This window comes from Sminthopsis crassicaudata, chromosome 5 (genome assembly GCF_048593235.1).
Source record: "Sminthopsis crassicaudata isolate SCR6 chromosome 5, ASM4859323v1, whole genome shotgun sequence".
NCBI lineage: Eukaryota > Metazoa > Chordata > Mammalia > Dasyuromorphia > Dasyuridae > Sminthopsis > Sminthopsis crassicaudata.
The window spans coordinates 53,182,287-53,207,250 of NC_133621.1; the positions used below are offsets into that span (position 1 = coordinate 53,182,287).

At 36.2% G+C, this 24,964-nt stretch overlaps 1 protein-coding gene across 1 annotated transcript in view; it reads left to right on the forward strand.

The window, feature by feature from the left end:
• The first annotated feature begins 16,226 nt into the window (after positions 1–16,226).
• MRC1 (mannose receptor C-type 1) overlaps positions 16,227–24,964 on the forward strand; it is a 101,864-nt gene continuing 93,126 nt past the window's right edge. The window contains exon 1 of the mRNA XM_074266731.1: positions 16,227–16,438. Coding sequence (XP_074122832.1) covers positions 16,378–16,438 — 61 coding nt within the window. The 5' untranslated portion in view covers positions 16,227–16,377. The remainder of the gene's footprint in view (positions 16,439–24,964) is intronic.

The window sequence follows — 24,964 nt, forward strand, 5'->3', positions numbered from 1 at the left end:
TGGTGTGATTTTTAGTATTCATGTTATCTATCCATTTTGAATTTGTTATGATTTGTAAAATGTTGATCAAAGCTTGGTTTCTGTAAAGCTACTTTCCTAGTTTTCCAGTAATTGTCAAGTAGAGAATTCTTCGACAAGTAGTTTTAAATTCTCAGATCAATCAATAAATGTTTATTAAGTGCCTATTATGTGCCAGACACTATGATATGATAAGTGCATTGAGTTTGCTTATCTCTGCCTGCTCCTCTATCCTTCTTTTCTACTTTTTTTCTGGTGCTTTTCTTTTTGATAGGTTTTGCTTTGCTGTTTTGGATTGGACCATTGGAGGAAGCTTCTCAGGAGCAATTTTTCCTATTCATGCAGACTGGTACCTGCTCCCTACTCTGCAATCTTAGGGAGTTGTCTGGTCACTGAGAGGTTAGGTCACTTCCTCAGGATTGCACAGCCAAAATGTGCCAGAGGTGGAATGTGAACTCATATTTTTGTGACTGAGTTCAGCAGTCTATCTATTACTACATACTCCTTCTTTTTGATAGTTTAAAAAATTTCCAAATGATTTTTATGATTACTTTTTTGTCACATAATCTGACGTTTATGTCTGAGTAAGACTTCTCCCTTCATTTCTATTTTTTTTAATTATTTGAATTCTTTCTCAGACACTAACTAGTTGTGTGCTCCTGCACAAATCACTTAGCTACTTTCAGCCTCAGTTTTCTTATCTGTAAAATGAGGATAACAAGAGCACCTAATTTGCAAGGATCAAAGAAAAGATATAAGTCAAATGATTTGGAAATCTAAAAATGCTCTCTCTCTCTCTTTTTTCTTTCTAACTATTTATCTATTTTTATTCCAAGTGCTATCACTTACTACCTGGCCCATAGTAGGTGCTTAATAAATGTTTATTGACTGTTACTGTAAATGTCTATTAAGTATAATTTGTTTTCACAAGTTACCCATGATAATTAAGAAGATAGCAACAAAATTGCCATTTGTGTTCTCTTTGAACAGAGTATTTTAGATTATTGTTTTTGTTGCCAGTTAAGCATTTATTACATGCCTACTGTGTGTCAGGTATTGTACAAAAAACTGCGAATACAAAAAAAGGCAAAAAGGAAACAAAAGTAAATAAAAATCCCACAGTCCCTGTCCTTGAGGAGCCGAGTACAATGGAGGAGATAACATGAAAACAATTATACATGAACAAGTTTTATATGTAGCAAAAGTTAGGGAAGATGTCAGAGGGAAGTGATTGAGATTAGAGAGAAGTGGGAGAGGCTCCTCACAGAAGGTTGGACTTCATCTGAGACTTGAGGGAAGTCAGGACATCCAAGAGGGAGAGATGAGGAGGGAGAGACTTTCAATAAGCAAGTGAGCAATTTGTGCCCCACCCTAGAGACCCTAACCCAACACAAGCCATCAGGAGGCTTTGCCCCCAGTGCTGGCTGGCAATGAAGTTGTGACTCAGAGCTGGCCACAGGGGCCTACAACTAGAGACATCTGGTTTCCATAGCAATACAGCAGCAAAACCCCAATCCTGGAGCAGGCCATCAATTAACCCCCACACTGGAAGAGGACAACAGGGCTGCCCACCTCCCCAGTACAAGCCAGAAGGAATGTCTGCCCTCCAAAGAAAACAAGCCGCTTACCCCTAAAGCCCAGTGAAAGCCCCAGCACAAAAAGCTTGGAACAGTGAAGGGCCATCAAGGCAGGAAAAAAGGCAGAAAACAAAAATGAGCTTGCTACAGAAAGTTACTATAGTGATAGGAAGCATCAAAGTATAAACTTCGAGGAAGACAAGTGTCAAAATGTGAAGCCAAAGCAAATTGCAATTTGGTCTCAGGCCTAAAAAGAATTCTGAAAGATCTTAAAGAGGATTTTAAAAAGCAAATTAGGATAAGGAGAGGAAAAAAGAAACCAGAGTAAGGCAGTCAAGAGCATGGAAAAACATACAAAAATTTACTGAGAAAAATAACTTCCTAAAAATAGAATTGGTCAAGTGGAAAAGAAAATACAAAAACTTGCTGAAGAAAATAATTCCTTAAAAATTAGAATTAGGCCAATCAAAGTTTAATGACTCTATGAGGCATTAAGACATGATAAAACAAAACAAAAAAAAAGCAAAAAAGAAGAAAATGTGAATTTCTCATTGAAAAAACAAGTCTAGGAAAGAGATAATAGAAGAATTACTGGACTACTTTGTATAGAGCAGAACTTTGGAGAAGTATACTTGAAACAGGTGTTTTTTTGTTTTTGTTTTTGTTTTTTTTTTAATTTTGTTTTTTATTAATTTTTATAATTATAACATTTTCTTTGACAGTACATATGCATAGGTAATTTTTTAAAACAACATTATCCCTTGTACTCCCTTCTGTTCCGAATTTTTCCCCTCCTTCCCTCCACCCCCTTCCCTAGATGGCAGGCATTCCCATACATATTAAATATCTTATAGTATATCCTAGGTACAACATATATGTGCAGAACCGAATTTTTTTGTTGTTGTTTTTGCAAAGGAAGGATTGTATTCGCAAGGTAAAAATAATCTGGGAAGAGAAACAAAACAAAACAAAAATGCAAATAGTTTACACTCATTTCCCAGTGTTTCTTTTCTGGATGTAGCTGATTCTGTCCATCATTGATCAATTGGAATTGGATCAGCTCTTCTCTATGTTGAAGATATCCACTTCCATCAGCATACATCCTCGTACAGTATCATTGTTGAAGTGTATAATGATTCCCTAGTTCTGCTCGTTGAAACAAGGTGTTAACGTAATAGTATTGATGAGATAATGGTTGTCTAGTTTAGTGAGCATAGGACTGTCAGCTATAATAGCTGTAGTCCAGAATATTCCTGGATTCTCAAAACTTTCAGGAATCATTGGATTCTCTGACACATGAAGTAATGGACAATAGATTAGGCCCGAAAGAAAAGTTTCTTCAGCCAAAATAATTTCCATTGATGATGGACTGCCACTCACTGAGGTCATTTTTCTCTAAGTTGGAATAGTTCTTACCCACTTCTTAGTCATTGAAGAGAAGCCATGACAAAAAAATCCCCCCAAACCAAAATAACAATAACCTGGACAATATCTTTCAAAAATTTATCAAAAAAATTTGCCCTGATATATTAGAACCAGAGAGCAAAATAGAAATGGAATGACTCTGCCAATTATTACCTGAAAGAAATCCCAAAATGAAGACTTCTAGTAACATAATAGGTAAATTTCAGAGTTCACAGATTAAGGAGAAAGTACTGAAAGCAGGTAGAAAGAAAACAATTTAAATATCACAGAGCCACAGCCAGAATCACACAAGACTTGGCAGCTTCCACATTAAAGAACTGGAGGACTTAGAATATAATATACCAGAAAGCAAAGAAATTGGAACTACAATCAAGAATCACCTACCCTAGGTGGAGCCAAGATGGCGGAGAAGATACACACTACTCTGTGAACGTCCTTACTTCCTCACAACCAATTAGATAAATCAGCCTCAGAAATAGCGCTGGACTGATAGATACCACAAGGACTGGAAGCACGACTTACCAGCTGAAGAGAATCTGGAGTTTCAACAGAAAAGGTCAGTTCCCAGGGGAGGAAGAAGAGAGGCCAGCACAGACGGCTGGGTGCTAGCATACTGCGCTGATTGCGCTGGGAAGGGCTCTGGGATCAGAGATGCCACTGAGATAGAAAAATCTGGCACAGGCTGTTAGCTCTTCTCTGCTTATAAAACAGCAGTTCAGAAGAGAAATCTAAACCACTTTAAAAATTCAAAGATAGATTGGATCTTCCCCGATCCCAGAGGTGACTCAGCAGATCTCGGCACTGTGGGTGTGGCCCCTAGCTCTCACCTGTGACTAGTTAAGAGATTGAGAAGAGGGCTGTTACGGCCCAAGGCAACACACACTGCCTGGCTCAGCTGAAGGCTGTGGAACTCAGCCCCGGAAGTCCCAGAGAAGCAGAACCTTTGAACTAGGGACCGAGGTTTCTGGCAGACACTTCCAGTTTGAGTGCAGGGACTTTTCACTTCACCTGCTGCTGACATCCACGCCCCACCGGGACACATAGGCTGGGCTTTGTGTCGCCTTTCCTGTTCAGTCTTAAACCTCAGGGAAGCCGCTAGAACACAGCGCTCTCAAAGCACAGCAGCGCTAGTCACCTCTGAGGCACTTCCAGGGAGGGAGTGGGGAACTCTCTCCCAGAGCTCTCTCTTAGCTCAGGCGCAGGGGCCGCTGCCTCCATCCCGTCTGGGAGGAAGCTGGTAGAGAAATAAATAAATAATTTCCTACCCCAGGGACAGACCCCAAAAGAATTTAAGTATGAGTAAGAAGCCAAAAAGAACCATTGACTCATTCTACACAGAAAAAGAGCGGGTATCCAACCCCGAGGAAGTTAACAGCAGAGAGTCAGCAGATAACAACCCAAAGGGGAATGATTCCTGCCCCCCATCACATAACTCTCTCCTCGAAGAGACTATTAAAAAGCTAAGAGAGTTTGAAGAAAAATGGGGAAAGGAAAGGGAAGCTATGATAGAGAATAACAACGTCCTGAAATTGGAGTTGGAAAAAATAAAGAATTCGCAGGAGATGCAGGGAAACAAAATTTGTGAATTAGAAAAGGTTAAAAAAATCACAGGAAAGTAGGATTTCTGAATTGGAAAAGATAAAAAAGTCTCAAGAAAATAGAATTTCTGAATTGGAAAAAGAAAATAATTCTCAAAAAAAATTAGGGAAATGGAAAAAAATTCAATAGAGCAAAATAATTCATTTAAAAACAAAATTGGGCATTTACAAAAAGAACTAAAAATTGTGAAAGAAGAAAATAACTCCTTAAAAGTCAGGATGGAACAAATAGAAATGAATGATTCACAGAGAACCCAAGAATCAGTCAAACAAAACAAAAAAAAATGAGAAGCTGGAGAATAACATCAAATACTTACTGGGAAAATCTATAGACCTGGAAAATAGGTCTAGGAGAGATAATCTGCGGATCATTGGACTTCCCGAAAACTATGACCAAAAAAAGAGCCTAGATTCTATTTTACAGGAAATTATCAAAGAGAACTGTCCAGAGATAATAGAAACAGAAGGGAAAGTAGATGTGGAAAGAATTCATCGAACTCCTTCTGAAATAGACCCTAAAAAAAGAACACCACACAATATTGTGGCTAAGCTGCAGAATTACCACACAAAGGAGAAAATCCTGCAAGCAGCTAGAAAAAACCAATTTAAATACCAAGGTGCCACAATAAGGGTCACTCAAGATCTGGATGCCTCCACATTAAAAGATAGAAGGGCCTGGAACCTGATATTCCGTAAGGCAAAAGATCAAGGACTGCAACCAAGAATGAACTACCCAGCTAAGTTTAGCATCTTTTTCCATGGAAGAAGATGGTCATTCAATGAAATAGAGGAATTCTATATGTTTCTAAGAAAAAAACTAGACTTAAACAAAAAATTTGATCTACATCCACAAGACTGAAGAGAAACAGAAAAAGGTACACAGAACCCTTGAGAACTATATCTCTGTTGTGGGTATATAAAAAGTACTCATGGATAATTTGATTTTACTGATATAAAAGAAAAAAAGAGGGGTGTAGTAAAGGGAAGGAGGTCATTTCAGAAAAGGGGGAAGGAATGATAAAAAGAGGGAAACTACATCCCAGGAAGAGGCATAGAAAATACACCATATCTGAGGGAATTTAGTGAGGGGGAGAATCATTGTGTGAATCTTACTCTCATCAGAAGAGGCTCAAAGAGTAAATAATTGACATTTGTTTTTCAGAGAATTTTCTCTCACCTCATTAAAAGGGGGGAGAGGAAAAGGGAAAATGAAAAGGAGAATAAGTGAAGGGACTTGGAGGAAGGGGGGAGGGATACTAAAAAAAAGGGAGGGCTGCGTGTCACAAGGGGGGTCTATAAATTAAATATCGGGGAAGGGGATAAGGGGGGTCAAGGGAAAAAGCATAATCTGGGGATAATATGATGGCAGGAAATACAGAATTAGAAATTTTAACTGTAAATGTGAATGGGATGAACGCTCCCATCAAATGGAGACGGATAGCAGATTGGATCAAAAATCAGAACCCTACAATATGTTGTCTGCAGGAAACACACTTAAAGCAGGGAGATACATACAGAGTAAAGGTAAAAAGTTGGAACAGAGCCTATTATGCTTCAGGTAAAGCCAAAACAGCAGGGGTAGTTATCCTTATCTCAGATCAAGCAAAAGCAGAAGTTGATCTAGTTAAAAAAGATAAGGAAGGAAACTATATCCTGCTGAAAGGTAGCATAAATAATAAAGCCATATCAATACTAAACATATATGCACCAAGTGGTATAGCATCTAACTTTCTAAAGGAAAAGTTAAGAGAATTGCAAGAAGAAATAGACAGTAAAATTATAATAGTGGGAGATCTCAACCTTGCACTCTCAGAATTAGACAAATCAAACCACAAAACAAATAAGAAAGAAATTTAAAAAGTAAATAGAACATTAGAAAAACTAGGTATGATAGACCTTTGGAGAAAACTGAATGGCAATAGAAAGGAATATACTTTCTTCTCAGCAGTTCATGGATCCTATGCAAAAATAGACCATATATTAGGACATAAAGATCTCAAAATTAAATGTAGGAAGGCAGAAATAATAAATGCCTTCTTCTCAGATCACAATGCAATAAACGCTACATTCAGTAAAAAGTTAGGGGTAAATAGACCAAAAAGTAATTGGAAAATGAACAATCTCATCTTAAAGAATGACTGGGTGAAACAACAAATTATAGAAACAATAATTTCACACAAGATAATGACAATGATGAGACATCATACCAAAATCTGTGGGATGCAGCTAAAGCAGTAATAAGGGGAAATTTTATATCTTTAGAGGCTTATTTGAAGAAAATAGAGAAAGAGAAAATTAACGAATTGGGCCTGCAACTTAAAAAGCCAGAAAAAGACCAAATTAAAAACCCCCAACCAAAAATTAAACTTGAAATACAAAAATTAAAAGGAGAAATCAATAATATTGAAAGTAAAAAAACTATTGAATTAATAAATAAAACCAAGAGTTGGTTTTATGAAAAAGCCAATAAAATAGATAAACCTTTGGTAAATTTGATCCGAAAAAAGAAAGAGGAAAATCAAATTGTTAGTCTTACAAATGAAAAGGGGGATCTTTCCACCAACGAAGAGGAAATTAGAGAATAAGGAGTTACTTTGCCCAACTTTATGCCAATAAATTTGATAACTTAAGTGAAATGGATGACTTCCTCCAAAAATATAGGCTCCCTAGATTAACAGAGGAGGAGATAAATTGCTTAAATAGTCCCATTTCAGAAAAAGAAATAGAACAAGCTATTAATCAACTCCACAGGAAAAAATCCCCAGGACCAGATGTATTCACATGTGAATTCTACCAAACATTTAAATAACAATTAGCCCCAATGTTATATAAATTATTTGAAAAATTGGGGATGAAGGAGTCCTACTAAACTCCTTTTATGACACAGACATGGTACTGATACCTAAACCAGGTCGATCGAAAACTGAGAAAGAAAATTATAGACCAATTTCCTTAATGAATATTGATGCTAAAATCTTAAATAAGATATGAGCAAAAAGACTTCAGAAAATCATCTCCAGGATAATACACTATGATCAAGTAAGATTTATTCCAGGAATGCAGGGCTGGTTTAATATTAGGAAAACTATTAATATAATTGACCATATTAATAATCAAATTAATAAGAACCATATGATCATCTCAATAGATGCAGAAAAAGCATTTGACAAAATCCAACATCCATTCCTACTAAAAACGCTTGAGAGTATAGGAATAAATGGACTATTCCTTAGAATAATCAGGAGCATATATTTAAGACCTTCAGTAAACATAATATGCAATAGAAATAAACTGCAACCTTTCCCAGTAAGATCAGGAGTGAAACAAGGTTGCCCACTATCACCATTACTATTCATTATAGTACTAGAAATGCTAGCCTCGGCAATAAGAGCCGAGAAAGAGATTCAAGGAATTAGAGTAGGAAATGAGGAAATCAAACTATCACTCTTTGCAGATGACATGATGGTATACTTAGAGAACCCCAAAGACTCTGCTAAAAAGCTATTAGAAATAATTCAAAATTTCAGCAAAGTGGCAGGATACAAAATAAATCCACATAAATCCTCAGCATTTTTATATATCACTAACAAAATGCAACAGCAAGAGATACAAAGAGAAATTCCATTCCAAACAAATGTTGAGAGTATAAAGTATTTGAGAATCCATCTACCAAAGAAAAGCCAGGAATTATATGAGAAAAATTACAAAACACTTGCCACAAAAATAAAGTCAGATTTAAATAATTGGAAAGACATTCAGTGCTCTTGGATAGGCCAAGTGAATATAATAAAGATGACAATACTCCCCAAACTAATCTATTTATTTAGTGCTATACCAATCAGACTCCCAAGAAACTATTTTAATGACCTAGAAAAAATAACAACAAAATTCATATGGAAGAATAAAAGGTCGAGAATTGCAAGGGAACTAATTAAAAAAAAGTCAGAGGAAGGTGGTCTAAGTGTACCTGATCTAAAGCTATATTATATAGCAGCAGTCACCAAAACCATTTGGTATTGGCTAAGAAATAGACTGGTAGATCAGTGGAACAGATTAGATACAAAGGACAAAAAAGGGTACATCTATAGCAATCTAATCTTTGACAAACCCAAAGATACTAACATTAGGGATAAAAATTCATTATTTGGAAAAAACTGTTGGGAAAACTGGAAATTAGTATGGCAGAAATTAGATATGGATCCACACTTAACACCATATACCAACATAAGATCAAAATGGGTCCATGATTTAGGCATAAAGAGGGAGATAATAAATAGATTAGAGGAACAGAGAATAGTCTACCTCTCAGACTTGTGGAGGAGGAAGGAATTTATGACCAGAGGAGAACTAGAGATCATTATTGATCACAAAATAGAAGATTTTGATTACATCAAACTAAAAAGTTTCTGTACAAACAATACTAATGCAAACAAGATTAGAAGAGAAGTAAAAAATTGGGAAAATATTTTTAACAGCAAAGGTTCTGACAAAGGTCTCATTTCCAAAATATATAGAGAACTGACCCTAATTTATAAGAAACCAAACCATTCTCCAATTGATAAATGGTCAAAGGATATGAATAGACAATTCTCAGATGATGAAATTGAAACTATTTCCACTCATATGAAAGAGTGTTCCAAATCACTACTGATCAGAGAAATGCAAATTAAGACAACTCTGAGATACCACTACACACCTGTCAGATTGGCTAAGATGACAGGAACAAATAATGATGAATGTTGGAGGGGATGTGGGAAAACTGGGACACTGATACATTGTTGGTGGAGTTGTGAAAGAATCCAGCCATTCTGGAGAGCAATTTGGAACTATGCCCCAAAAGTTTTCAAACTGTGCATACCCTTTGACCCAGCAGTACTACTACTGGGCTTATATCCCAAGGAAATACTAAAGAAGGGGAAGGGACCTGTATGTGCCAAAATGTTTGTGGCAGCCCTTTTCATAGTGGCTAGAAGCTGGAAGATAAATGGATGTCCATCAATTGGAGAATGGTTGGGTAAATTATGGTATATGAAGGTTATGGAATATTATTGTTCTGTAAGAAATGACCAGCAGGAGGAATACAGAGAGGCTTGGAGAGACTTACATCAACTGATGCTGAGTGAAATGAGCAGAACCAGAAGATCACTGTACACCTCAACAACAATACTGTATGAGGATGTATTCTGATGGAAGTGGAAATCTTCAACATAAAGAAGAGCCAACTCACTTCCAGTTGATCAATGATGGACAGAGGTAGCTACACCCAGAAAAGAAACACTGGGAAGTGAATGTAAATTGTTAGCACTAATATCTGTCTGCCCAGGTTACTTGTACCTTCGGAATCTAATGCTTATTGTGCATCAAGAAAATGGTATTTACACACATGTATTGTATCTAGGTTATATTGTAACACATGTAAAATGTATGGGATTGCCTGTCATCGGGGGGAGGGAGTAGAGGGAGGGAGGAGATAATTTGGAAAAATGAATACAAGGGATAATATTATAAAAAATATATAATAAAAAAAAGAATCACCTACCCAGCATAATTGAAATATAATTTTCAGGGGAAAAATAGATATTTTGATGAAATAAAAAAACTTTCAATTCCTAATTAAAAGACCAGAGCCCAAAAGAAAAAAAATTGACCTCCACATACAAGACTTGAAGGAAACATAAACAGGTTAAAAAAAAAACAAAAAACAAACAAAAAAAAAAACCCAAGAAAGAGAAATCATAGGAAATTCAATAAGGTTAAATTGTTTGTATTTCTGTATGACAAGATAATATTTGCAAATCTAAACAACTTTATTACTACAAGAGCAGTTAGAAAGAGTATATATAAACAGAAGGTGACTTTGATGGCATGATACTAAAAAAGAAACTAGAGGAGGAAGAAAGAAAATTATTCCAGAAGAAAAAGGGGGCAGAGATTGAAAGGGATAAATTATTTCACATAAAAGAGGCATGAAAGAGATACTATAGTGGAATAGATGATACTCTCCTCAAAATTGATTCAAACAGGGAATAAGACACTTATTCTGATAAGGAAATCTATCTTCTATAAGAAGCTAAAAAGGAATAATAGAAGAAGAAGAGGAATTGATAAAAAGGAGGGTAGATTAGGGAAGACTGATCAGAAATAAAACCCTTGTGAGAAGGAAAGGTGGGAGGTAATAGAGTGGGAGGGATAAATGAGGGGGGGGAAATAGCATGGAGGGAAATTCACAGTTATCATACTACAAATGTGAATGGGATAAACTCACTTATAAAATGGAAATAATTTTAGACAATATAAAAGACAAACTCAGGAATTATATGAACCAACTATTAAAAAAACAAACTTTTCACACAAATAAAGTCAGATCTAAACAAATAGAAAAATATTAATTGCTCATGGGTATGTTGAGTCAATATTAAAAAAGACAATTCTACTTTATTTATTCAATGCCATATCAAACTATCAAATATTATTTTATTGAGCTAGAAAAAATAATAAAATTAATATGGAAGAACAAAAGCTCAAGAATTTCAAGGGAATCAATGAAAAAAATGGAAAGAAAGTGATCTAGCTAAACCAGGTCTCAAACTGTATTATAATGAACAAATTAACAAAATAATCTTACTGGCTAAGAAATAGACCAATGGATCAGTGAAATGGATTAGATACAAATTATTTTATAGTAAATGAGTCTAATACAAAGCTTCTTAAATTGTAGTTTGAGATCCTATATGGGTTGCATGACTGAATGTGTGTGGGGGGTCATAAAATTATGATTTATTATCAGTAAATGTTTGATTTGTATACCTATTTTATATACCTCTATACCCAAGGTCACATAAAAATTTCTCAGGTTAAAAGGGGTTATCAGTGAAAAAGTTAAGAAGCCCTGATCTACTATAAAATAAATCCCAAAATCCAAGATTCCGGGACAAAAACTCATTATTTGGTAAAAAAAAAAAAAAAAGTGCTTGGAAAACTGGAAAACAATAACAGAAACTAAGAATAGACCAAAATTTCTCAGTGTATGTGAAGTAAAAGGTCAACATGAGGACGTTATTACCACCTAAAGAGTGATACCATAAGCAAATTGAGAGAACATGGAATAGTTTATCTGTCATATTTTAGCATCAAATTTAGCACCAAAGAAGATATGGATAACATAAAATATAAAATAGATAATTTTGATTACATAAAATTAAAAAGATTTTGCACAAACAAAATTATAAAGAAAACCAAAAACTGGGGGGGGGGAAGGAAATTGCAACAAGTCTCTCTTTATTTCTCATATACGTAGAGAACCAAGTCAAATTTATAAAAATATAAGTCACAGTTCCAATTGTTCTCCAAAATGATTGAAATCCGTTCACAACTTTACCAAGAATTCATTAGTGTCCCAGTTTTCCAACATCCAACGTTTTTCTTTTCTTTTTTTTTTTTTTTTTGTTAGAATTGTGCCAAAGGTAAATCAAACTGTGCATGCCCTTTGATCCAGTAATACCGCTGCTAGATTTATATCACAAAGACATCTAAAAATGGGGAAGGAACCTATTTATATAAAAACATTTATAGCACTTCTTTTTGTGATGGCTAAAAATTGGAAATAGGCATGTCTATCAATTAAGGAATGGATAAATAAGCTGTAATATATGCTTGTAATGGAATATTATTTAGCTACAAGAAATGACAAGCAAGATGATTTCAGAAAATCTATATGAATTGATGCAAAGTGAAATGAACAGAACCAAGAGAACGTTGTACCTAGTAATAGTATATTGTACAATGAAAAACTGTGAATGATTAGCTATTCTCAGCAACATAATGGTCCAAGACAATCCCAAAGGACTAATACTGAAGTATATTATGTGCCTCTAGAGAAAGAATGGATATTTTTTTAATACAGATTGAAGCATGTTATTATTCCCTTCCTTCCTTCCTTCCTTCCTTCCTTCCTTCCTTCCTTCCTTCCTTCCTTCCTTCCTTCCTTCCTTCCTTCCTTCCATCCTTCCTCCCTCCCTCCCTCCCTCTCTCCTTCTTTCTTTTTTCTCTCTTTTATCTCTCTCTCTCTCTTCCTTCCTTCCTTTCTTGTCTTTTTGTACAAAATAACTAATATACAAATGTTTTACATAATTGCACATGTATAACTTACATCTTATTGCTTAATTTCTCAAGGGAGAAGAGGGAACTGGGAACTCAAAACTTTAAGTAAAAATGTAAAAAAAAAACCAAACTTAAATGGGAGAACATTTTTTTTTTAATTTCCCAGAGTTGAGAGATGGAGGATTTTGCAAATCATGGAGAGGAATAAGATATAAAAAGACTGGCAATCAGGGGCCAAATTATATGAAACTTTTTTTGGGGGAAATGATCCTTTGTTTAGAGCATAGTCATGGCTTGGGGTGGTATGGTGTGGTGTGATGTGGAGTCAATTCCTAACTAGATTAAAACCTCTTTTATGATAAAGACAATTAGGCAGATCAAATACAGTATTCTCAGCTGATAGAATATTCTGTACCAGTAGCATCCAGCTTCTCCTGCCTTGAATAAAGCAGGATTTTTTTTCTTTTCTTTTATTCTTTTATTTTTTGACATTTTCACTGGCAAATAACCATTTTTTCTCAGAAGATTAACACCCTAATGGATTTCTTCTCTCCCATGGATCTGGATGTATTTTTTTTATGTTTCCTTGGATGTAGGAAAATAAAATATTGCTCATGATAGTGATTGAGGCATTGATTGGTACCTTTGATAACTAGCAGGATATAGCAGTGAATTCTGTCTGCCTTCAGTGCAGGACTCTTCCTCATCCTGATGTAGCTCATCAGCCTGCAGGGCTAGTGACTGACGGACAGTTGCTGCTACATCACCAACAGCTCAGGCTTTCATCTTCCAGGAAGGTGGTAGGAGAAAAGGGCCAACCCAGCATGAGAGCTTTTTTGCTTAGTTTTGCCTTTCAATAACTTCCTGGAACAGAGCTAGATTTCCTCTGGTGAAAGACTTCATCCTAATTTATAGTGACTTGTCTCATATATTTTCCAAATCTTTATCTCTTCAAATTAGGCCATAAATAGGTAATGACAATCTGTTCAATAATCACTAATTAACTCTAAAGTTCAAGGTTGCTCACTATTTTAAGCTTTTTCTTGTAAATGGAAATGGAAATGGGGGAAACCTTAGAGGTAAATTCTTAACTGCCTCTGCTATTTGCCTGTTCAGTTGCTTTCTTGGTCTTGACATATTCAAAGAAACTACTCAGATTACTATAGAGATAAAATAACTCATCATTCAAGGTCAACATCTATTTTTTAAGAGAATAATTTTGCTAATATGCCTAAAAACTTAATTAAAACTTGACAGGCAAGAAAGGGGCATTTTTATTCTGCCCAAGTTCATCTCAGTCTTTTTTCTTCAGTCAAGCATTGGCTCTGAAAGAAAGAAACATATCTGTTCTGTCCTATCTTTTAAGCCATCTCTTTCTTGGCTGTCAGTAAAAACTTAATTTTGTAATATTCAAAAATACAAAAGACCAACAGATTAATTTATTGAAGAAAGTTTCACTTTTGTGAAGCAGGAAAGTTTCATAACATTACTGCAAAGATAAGTGTGGACTTGACAACACATGCATGAAAGCTAAAATATTTTTCATTATTCTTCTTGACTATATTTCTAACATTTGTAGTGTTAGCCAATTTTCATTATCTGCTTTGGGAAAAAAAAAACAAAAAAAATTAGATAATCCATTTTTTACTTTTATTTTAAAAGATAGCACAACAAAGTTTCGGGGTTCGCATTGGGTTTTATGAGAGAGTTTTTTTAAACAAAAAAATTGCTGACCTTTCTTCAGTGGGAGCAGGATGAAATGACTACATGTCATCTGAGAGATCCCCTGCCCTTCCCCAACATAACAGAGAGTGCCTACTTATTTTAAATGTGAAAAGGATTCTGAGGTCCTTCCTGAATCATCTTACCTTAGCATGATTTCTTGTACTTAAGCTTTCTCTTCTTCCTCTTACCCTCTCTTAAACCTACTTTTATTCAAAGTCGCTTATTGTACTGCCAGAGAAAAGCATAAACTTTTATCAGAGTCCTTCCAACAGGAAAAGAAAGGGACAGCAAGAGAAGACAGGGAAGGAGGAGAGGAAAAAAAAAAGGCAGCATGGATCACTTCGTTTCATAAGCTTAGAAAATTGTGAGACAAACACAGAACCTGGAAAACACCTGGAACACTTTGGGGTTGACTCCTAAGGAATTTCCTCTTTGCCCCCTCTCTCCATCCCCTCTGGAGTACATGTTATTCCTAACACTTCTAATAGAGCAGAAGTACTTGAGTCACACTTGTTGGTTTGATCCTAGACGCTCCAGAACACACCTGAGTTTGACACCTCAAGGAACTGCCTCCCCCCTGTGCCATACAAGAGCGGAGGTTTTGATACCCTAATACCTCCGTGTGCCCATCTGTCTCCCTTGATTGTTCCTCTTCTGCATTTTACTTTCACCCCTGCCTTCTCGATTTCTTCCCAAGTTTATCATCTTTTGTTCATTTGTTTCCCTTACATTCTTTCCTTATCACTTTCCCAATCACTTTCCTCTTTCTTGAAATTGTCCCATTAGCTTTTCTGTGTGTCTGTGTTTGTGTCTGTGTCTTTGTCTGTTTATTTATCTTTCTCTCTGTCTCCATGTCTCTCTTTCTCTCCATCTCTTCCTCTCTGTCTCTCTCTGCCTCTCTGTCTCCCTCTGCCTTCAGTCTCTTCTCCACCCCCTACTCTGTTTTGGCCTCTGTCTCTGTCTGTCTGTCTCTGTCTCTTTATCTCTCTGTGTCTTTCTCTGTGTATGTCAGTTTTTTCTGTCTCTGTCTTTCTGCTTTTCTGTCTCCTCCTCTCTCTCTCCCCCTTCCCTCTTTCCCTCTCCCTCCTCTTCCTCTTCCTCTCCCTCCCTCTCCCTCCCTCTCTTTCTCCCCCCTTCTCTCTTATCTCTGTCTCTCCCTCTCCCTCTCTCACCCCTTCTCTTTCTGTCTGTCTTGGTCTCTGTCTTTCTGTCTCCATCTCTCTCCCTCCCTTTGTCTCTCTCTATATATCTGTCTGTCTTTCTCTGTGTATGTCTGTTTTCTCTGTCTCTGTCTCTCTTTGCCTCTGCCTTTTGCTGGTCACATATTTCCCCTTCTCCTGTCCTCTCCTCTTTCTCTCTTCTCCCTCATCTTTTTGTCTTTAATTCTTTCTTTCTCCCTCTTTTCCTTCTTCTCTTTTCCTCTTTCACCTCTACCTTTCTTTTCTCTCTACATCTCTATTTCCTTAACTCTCTTCTCATCTTCTTCACCTTCCCTTATTCTCTTTTCTCCCTATAACTTTTCTGTCCCAAACCTTCAGCCCTCCTCCCACCTCTCTTCATTTCTCCACCTTCTTTCCCTCTCTTTCCTCCTCCTGCATCTGTCTTTCTCTCAGTTTTCTCCTTCTATTCCTTTGTATCTGTGTTTCTCAGAAGTTAGCTTACAAAGCAAAGTTGTAACTGAATTCCTGTTTTTCCAAACATCCTCATGTGACAGGATATCTCCTTATTGGAGGTTTCCCCTCAATCACTAGCTCTTTAAAAGTCAGAGCTAACCCGGCAATTTTTTCTCTGACAGGCTGTTCTGAGAAGGGAAGGAACTGGGGGAAGTGGTTGTCACCATCTATCCCATTAAGGTGACTTTGGTTTCAGACTTTAGGCATATTTTTTCTTTCTTTCCCCCGGCTTCCTCAGAAGAAAAGAATGAACTATTGATCATGAAGGTCTCGCTGTTCTTGGTCTTCCTCTCTCTCACTTGTGGTGCTTCTCAGCTGCTAGGTAAGTCTTGTATGGCTTGGGTAAGGGGAGGGGGTCACTGGGGTGAGCTTGTCCAGTGATGTCGGTTCTTTGAACATGTTGGAGGAATGAGTTCACAGACTTCCACATTGTTATAGCCTCACAGAGGTCATTGCTGACTGGCAGCCAGGTGTAGCGGGAAAACTCCCATTGGTAGAGAAGGGCTGGGTTTCGGTCCTGACTCTGACACTGGGGGTCCCAAAGCAAATCATTTAACCTCAGTTTCCTCATCTATAAAAAGTGATGGGTGAGCTAGCTGAATTTTAAGACCTGTTACATTTCAAAGCCCAGACATTCATATTGTTTTAGAACATTGTTGTAAGGATATTGTTTATAAACTTTATGGGGCTATACGCAGATTATTATTTAGTTATTTATTATTATAATTATAAGATTTCAAAATAAGGAAGAAAAGGATAAGTAATAAATAAAGAAATTGATACACAAAGAAGTGAATTAAGTCTCCAAAGGTCATATTAATTTTGAGTAGCAGAGCCTAGATTCTACACCCTCTGTTTTCCATGTTTTATATACAGGAAATCTGAAACCCAAAGAGATTGTGACTTACCTAAGATCATAAAGTTCACACATTTCTCTCTCTTTCCCATCACCTGGCTACCTCTTTTGATTAGAACAAAATAAATGTCCATAGGGCTTTATTTGCTATTGTTGGGATTTTCTAGGAAAGGACTTTGGTTTAGATGGGTAAAAGACTGGTCATAAGAAAGTGGGGAGGGGATAGGGAAACAGAACTCCAGAGGGTTGCTTGCTTTTCTTGGTGGAGGTGAGAACTGAGTGGGAGAGAAGGATGGAAGGAGAAAACAGAGCCTGTGCTCTGCTCCACATGGGTGATGTATCTGGAGTAAAGCTTCCCAAATCAGCCTGGCAAATGAAGGGCATGAACTTATCAGTGATCCTTGGCAAAGAGGAAGCTCCAGGTGATAAGGTGGATTGGGCACTGAGTCAGGAAGAGTTGATGGGAAAAGTAGGGATTCTGGGCCAAAATTGAAAGAAGTCAAGGGAGAATAGGAGTCATCTGAGATCTAGCCCAATCTTCTTAATATAAAGTAGTGACTCCATTGATAATGGATGACACTTCCATAATGCTTTAACATTTTTTATGTGGCACCCTCCAGTCTCTTTGATACCTCATCACAAATCAGAGAGGGAAGTATTTGATCAAGCTTTGATCAAGCCCTTACTATATGCCAGTCAGGGACAGCTTGGTGGTACAGTGGTTAGAGTGACATGCCTGGAGTTAGGAACATTCCATCTTCCTGAGTTCAAATCCACCCTGGACACTTATTAGTTGTGTGACCCAGGGCAAGCATGTGTATATGTGTGTATATACATACATATACATACATACACACACATATATATATGTACATATATATGTGTATATATATATAATTAAACAAAAACTCCAACCCCAAGCCTGACCTCAACTTAAAATCCAAGGTGGGAGACAGCAAGTAAACAATCAGATACATGCAAGATATATACAGTACACAAGGGATATAAATTGAAAGGTTCTAGCAGGGGAGTATGGTGAGAGGTCTCTAAGAAGTGGGTTTTGAGCTATCTTGAGGAAGTAGGGGTAAAGAGAGAGCACATAGCAGGTATGAGCTACAATCAGTGCAATGGAAAGGAAGATGAAGTATAGCTGGAGAGGAACAAAGATAGCGTCGTTAGATTATAGAGCATGGAAAAGGGATGAAGCTGTAAGAGTACAGGAAAGAGCAGGTAGAGGACTTTCAAAACCAAAGAGGATTTTCCTATTTAATCCTGGAGGAAACAGGCAGCCAAGGGAGCTTATTAAAGAAAAGGGATGGTGAGAGGGATGGTCAGACCTGCCTTGGGGAGGAGGATCACTGAGTGAAGCATGGACTGGAATGGGGAGGTTCTAAATTCAGTGTTCTTTAGCCATATTGGGATCAGATACTTTTCTAAAAAAGTATATTAAAGACCAACTTAATAATCTTCTAAAAGCAAGTTAAATAGCTCTTATAAGAAGAATGCTGACCAACTGTTTTTCATTTCCCAGAAGGACATAGAGGAAATGAACTCAAGTTTCATAAGAGAGGTTTGTGTTTGGTAGAAACAACTTCTGAATAAAAGGAGTGATGTGAAATACAAGGCTAGTGATTCAGTACTACGAATCAGTAGAGAAGTAACAGCCAGCTTGTTCTTTCCTGAAGACAATTGCAAGGAGTTGATTTTGGGAAGGGCAGGGAGAACTTGTCTGAGATTTGGGAGATTGAGTTGTCCTGGGCCAGTGACTTCCTTGTTCTCCAAAATTCGCACACAAATAGCAGATGTTTTCAAGAAAAGAAAGAGGGAAGGCTGACTTTCTTTTCTGACCAAAATATGGGATGGTCATATTCTGATCAAAATATGGTTCTCCTTAGCAATCACAACTTTGGCATGTTATCTACAAACTCCCTGAGCATATTCTAGCCTTTAATTATCTGAGTTGTCTATTCCAATATTAAGTACCTGAAAAGATAAATGTCCATGAGGCTTTATTTGCTATTGTTCCTGAGAGGGATTTTTTAGTAAAGAGCTTAAGTTTGGGTGGATAAATGACTGGTCATAAGATAAAATTTAATTTAGCATTTGTGTCCAAATATGATTTGTAGGCAATTCAATGCAGTATGATCATTCTATGATCCAGGTTTGCTTGTGTAAAGATTAGGATTCAAGGGACTCATTTCCCACTTTGGCTGTTTATAATATGGTACCATTGAAAAGGGTGCTGAGCTTGGACTTAAAGGATCTAAGTTCAAATTCTGACTTTGCTACTTAATAGCTACATGAATATTGGCAGTTTACAACCTCTCTGGGTTTCAGTTCTTCATCTGAAAAGGGAAGAAGTTGCCCTTCAAGGCTCCTAAAATGCCTTCAAGCCCCAAATCTCTGATCCTGTGATCATACTTAGTGATCTTGATAAGTCACTTAAGCTCTTTGGGTTGAGCTTCTCTGATCTATTAAAGGAGATCACTTTTAGATTCTTTTCAATTCAAAATTCTATTGTCCTAGTTTTCAAGATGACAAATCACCAGGTCTGCCTCCCTTTGAAAGATGAATTGCTTCCATGTCACTTAAAAAAAAATATTAATTTGTGATAAGGAAGGGCAGAGTGAATAGAGTGCTGGACCAGGAGAAAGATGTGAAATCAAATCATATCTAAGGTACTTGCTAGCTATGTGATTATAGCCAAGTTACTTAACATCTGCCTGCCTCAGTTTCAGCTGTAAAATGAGGATAATAATAGCACCTGTCTCCCAGGATTATTGTGAAGATCACTTGAGATATTTATAAAATGCTTTGCAAACCTTAAAGTGCTTTTATAAATGCTTTTACTACTCCTGTCACCTCCATTACCACTACGACCAGTACTATTCCTACTCCTACTATTACTACTACTACTACTACTACTACTACTACTACTACTACTACTACTACTATTACCACCACCACTACTACTACTACAACTACCATTACCACCACTACTACTACTACCACTACTACTACTATAACTACTACTACAACTATAACTACTATTAATGTTGCTACTATCACTACTATACTGCTACTACTACTAGAACTAAAAATACTATGTCTACTATTCCTACTATACTAATACCACTACTATATTACAACTACCGCCACTCTACCACTACCAATAGTACTTCTATTATTATTACTATTACTACTACTACTACTAACTACACTACTACTACTACTACTACTACTACAAAAAATTAAGAGAAAATCTGTCATTTATATATATATATACATATATGTATATATATATATATATATATATTGATTGACTGAAAGATGCTTAGTGTGAATGAACTTCAGGCAACATGTTAATTACTTCATCTAGGCTTCTGCATCTTCAGTCTTTTCTGTCTTCCCTGTCTGATTTGATTTCTTCTAACCTTAATCATTTCCTTTGCTCCAAGACTTCCAGTTACTTTTTCTTCTTTTTTTGCTTTAAATTTATTTTAGCTAATAGGTAATTATACTTATATGCTATAGCCTCTACCTTTTGAATATTCTAAGACAGTGGATTTCAACCATTATCCTCTGGACTCCTTTATATACTGAAAATCACTGAGAAACACCCTTCTCCAAATGTGTTTATGTGGGTTATATATAGAAATATTTACAGTAATATATTAGTAATTAAAATATTTTAGCATTATGATGAAAGTAGTTTTTCTGTCATGGGCTTTTTGAAAGGAGCTTGTGGACTTCTAGGAGGCTGTAGACAACCTCTGTTTTAGAACATGTTTCTTGAACCTGCTACATTATTTCTGTCTCTGACAGGTAACTCAAAGTTTGAATTTGAGTGGATCATGTACAGGAATAGAAGTATTGAAGTAATATATATATATATATATATATTTACACATACACTCTCTAAGTAATATATATATGTGTAAATGACACAAGTCTCTACCTCATCAGCATTCCATGACTCCCCATTATTTAGTAAAAACCCAACTACTTGGCTTAGCAGTCAAAATTTTTAAAAATCTGATCATTATCTATCTTTCTAGGAACTTCTCACTACTCCTTTGCATCCCAGAGGACTGATCCTTCCCTCATCTTACTTCATAGATTGTATACTTTGTATAATAGGAGCACTGAGTAATGTGCGGTATAATGAAAGGAACATTGGACTTGGAATTCATTGGTTTGAATCCCACCTTCAATGCTCCCATTCTGCTGTTTCTTCAATGGCAAAATGAAATTAGCAATACTTCCACATAGTTTTCTCTTCATTTTCATGCCTATAAAGCTTTCCCTAGCCCACAAATTCCTCCCAAAATTCTGTTATAAAAACATTCCTTTCCACTGCACTCCTTTTCTTGAACAGCTGACTCTTGCAAGGGTCTCGGCCCCTATTTAGCCTGTCACCCCAATCCAGCACTTTTGTGTCTTTCTAATTAGGTGCCACAAATGAGTCATCTTTTTTTGAAACTTCCTCTAATTTTGTTTTTTTCTCTTAAGTAGCAGAGCATTCTGCACATAGTAGATTGCAGGAAAGAACTCATGATTAAAAAGCAGAGGATGACTGCTGTTGCATTTCATAATATTGTCATATTCTACAAAGAGTACTGAAGTGTCCCAGCAGGATCTGAACACTTAGAGAAGTCCCACCAGATCCTGCCTGTAGAGTTTTGAAACGAGGATTGAAAATTGCCCCTTTTCTTGGGTTACTAAGCATAGGAAGTCTTGAACTCATAATGACACAAATACATCTAGAATGTATTCTGCTCTCCGCAGAATTTTCTGGTATTCATACTGTATGTTAATATTAAATCATAGATTTAGATCTACAAGTATCTTTAGAGAGAGTCTTGTCCAACTTGATCATTTAACAGATGAGAAAACTGAGGCCTAAGAAGGGAAAATGCACACTTCTCCATGTGTCTGTCTATCTATACATCCATCTACCTATACATCTATCTATTCATCTATCTGTCTTGTCTGTCTATCTTCTATTTATCATTTCTTTCTATCTATATAAATATCTCTGTCTAATCTATCCATTCATCCATCTACTTATCTACTGATTTATTCATCCATCTATCTGTCCTATCTGTCCATCAGTCTATCTATCCATCAGTCTATCTATGTAGCTATGCATCTATCTGTGTATCCATCTATCCATTTAAATATCCATCCATCGGTCTGTCTGTCTGTATCTATCTGTCTGTCTATCTATCTATCTATCTATCTATCTATCTATCTATCTATCTATCTATTTTTTCCCTGAGGCAATTGGGGTTAAGTGACTTGCCCAGGGTCACACAGTAGGAAGTGTTAAGTGTCTGAGGCCAGATTTGAACTCAGGTCCTCCTGACTTCAGGGCTGGTGCTCTATCCACTGTGCCTCCTAGCTGCCTCTATCTATCTATCTATCTATCTATCTATCTATCTATCTATCTATCTATCTATCTATCTATCTGTCTATCTATCCATCTATCTATCTATTCATTTGCTATAAATCTGTCTTCTATCTATCTATGTGATAGTAATATATTCATAAGGAATTTTTCTGGGATCTCTGCCTTTCCATCCACTTTATCTATCGAATCTATCTATCTATCTATCTATCTATCTATCTATCTATCTATCTATCTATCTGTCTATCTATCATCTATCTGCCAATCTGTTTATCTTTCCATCCATCCATTCACCCATCTACCTACCTACCTATCTTGGAATCTCTGATCCTTACACAAATGTGAACTATTATTTCAAAGAACAATTAGATTAAGCCCCATGTTCATTAATAGTTATAATATTGTCTATTTTTATCCCAAGAATTTTAAATCCATTTTTCAGAAAAAAGGAACATGTTAAATTGTCAGCATTACTGATTGAAATTTACAGAAGTAGAGCTGCTTTGATTGATGGTAGAAGCATGTGAATTTCTCACCATTTGTGATAACTGCATATTTCTCTGCATGTTCAGGAATTTAACGGGCTGACAAAAGATTACAAATCACATCTTTCATAAATATAAGATTTATCCTGTTAGAAGTCCAAGGTGAATGAATGATATAAATACAGATGAGATAATGTAGAACCATATTTGCATTTAAAGTAATTTTTTTCAGATCTTCCTTTTGTTAGGATACAGACTGCTCCTGTTATTGCCTTAGTTTGGGGGAATTTCCAGGTTGATCAATCTTTTCCACCAATGTAGGTTATCACCTCTCTGCAATCTATTGTTATTCTATATGTTTTAAATTTTAAAAAGTTTGTAAAGTCTTATATCTGTTATGATTAAATTATACTAATATCTGTGTGATCTTAAGTTAGCTCTTTGGGTTTCAGCTTCCTCATGAAGAAGGTAAGGGGATTGCATCATGTTATATTTAAGTCTCTCCTGCCTGGCACATAATAACACTTAATAAATGTTTATTGAATTGAATTTATTACTATGCTTTAGATATTTGAATAAATAGTTATTCATTAAAGATCATTAGAGTTTAGTCAAATATTGATATGGTCAAAAGGAGTAGCTGTGCAAATTAATCCTAAATTTGTGATTTCATTGATGTAAGAACTGTGGAATACGGAATTTTCCTCTGCCCATTCAGGTCTGCACCTTCTCTACCTAGATAAAACTGAGAGGTGAACTACTTTGAGGTCATACAGTCAGTATGTGTTAGTAATGGTATTTGAACCCAATTCTTCCTAGTTTTGAAGTCTCTCTGTCCCTGCTTCTGTCTCTGTCTCTTTCTGTCTCTAACCTCACTTTCTGTTTTATAAGATATCCCCAGAGTCTTGCTTCAATCTTAAGCCTAAAACAAACAAACAAACAAACAAAACAAAACAAAACAAAACAAAAAAAAGACTTTTGATTCACCCTGGATTTAGAACTAAAGTTCAATAGTAATGGTTTACATTTTAAAAACACTAACAGCTCCTTTCTGCACCTTTCCTTTTCCCTAGTCAAGAGGCAGCATGATACATCACCTAATTCAAACCTGGCCTCAGACTAACTGAGCAGCTCTGGACAAATCATTTTGTCTCTCTGAGCCTCAGTTTCCTTATTCGTAAAATGGGAATATGAATAGCTTTAATCCTTTACTGGATTATTGTGAGTACAAATAAAGTAATATATGTAAAGTGCTTTGAAAACCTTTACAGCTAGAGGCACTGTGGCTAAGAGAGCTGGACTTGGAACCTAAGTTCAAATTTGGCCTCCTGTAATTACTAGTATGATGTTAGACAAGCCACTTAACCTCTGCTTGCCTCAGTTTCCTCAAATGTAAAATGGAGTTAATAATAACATTTACCTTGTAGGATTCTTGTGATGAGATATTTGCAAAGCACTTTGTAATCCTTAAAGTGCCATATGAATGCTAGTTATTTTATTGTTGTTGTTATTATTATAGTATTTCAAAATGTCAGCTCTTATTGTTATTTGTACAATTGGTTTTTAAAACTCAAGTCCCAAACTTTACATTAATTCCTTGTCAATTGCTTTTTGTCTGTTCCTCCTCGTTATTTCAAGCTTACCAATATAGTTTGGGATCTTCGTGATTATATTATATTATACTGTAATGTAGTTATTCTTCCAGGCAATTGGGGTTAAGTGACTTGCCTAGGGTCACACAACCAGGAAGTATTAAGTGTCTGAGATCAGATTTGAACTCGGGTCCTCCTGAATTCAGGGCTGGTGCTCTATCTACTGCGCCACCCAGCTGTCCCTACTCCCATATGTTTTAAATAAGGGACTGATTTTAATACCCACCAAAAACAGTATCTCAAGTGACTTCTATTGGACAGGATTGGAAACATTCCTGTCCCTTTGTTCTTAATTCCTATCTACATCATATTGGAAGGTTTGTTGAATAAATACTTGTCTTGAATTCACCTGAAAAACCATTCTTATTACCTTTGGTCCTTCACATAAGGATCAATTTAATTTCTACTTTAGCCTTCCTGATTATGTTAATATAGGCCCATTTTG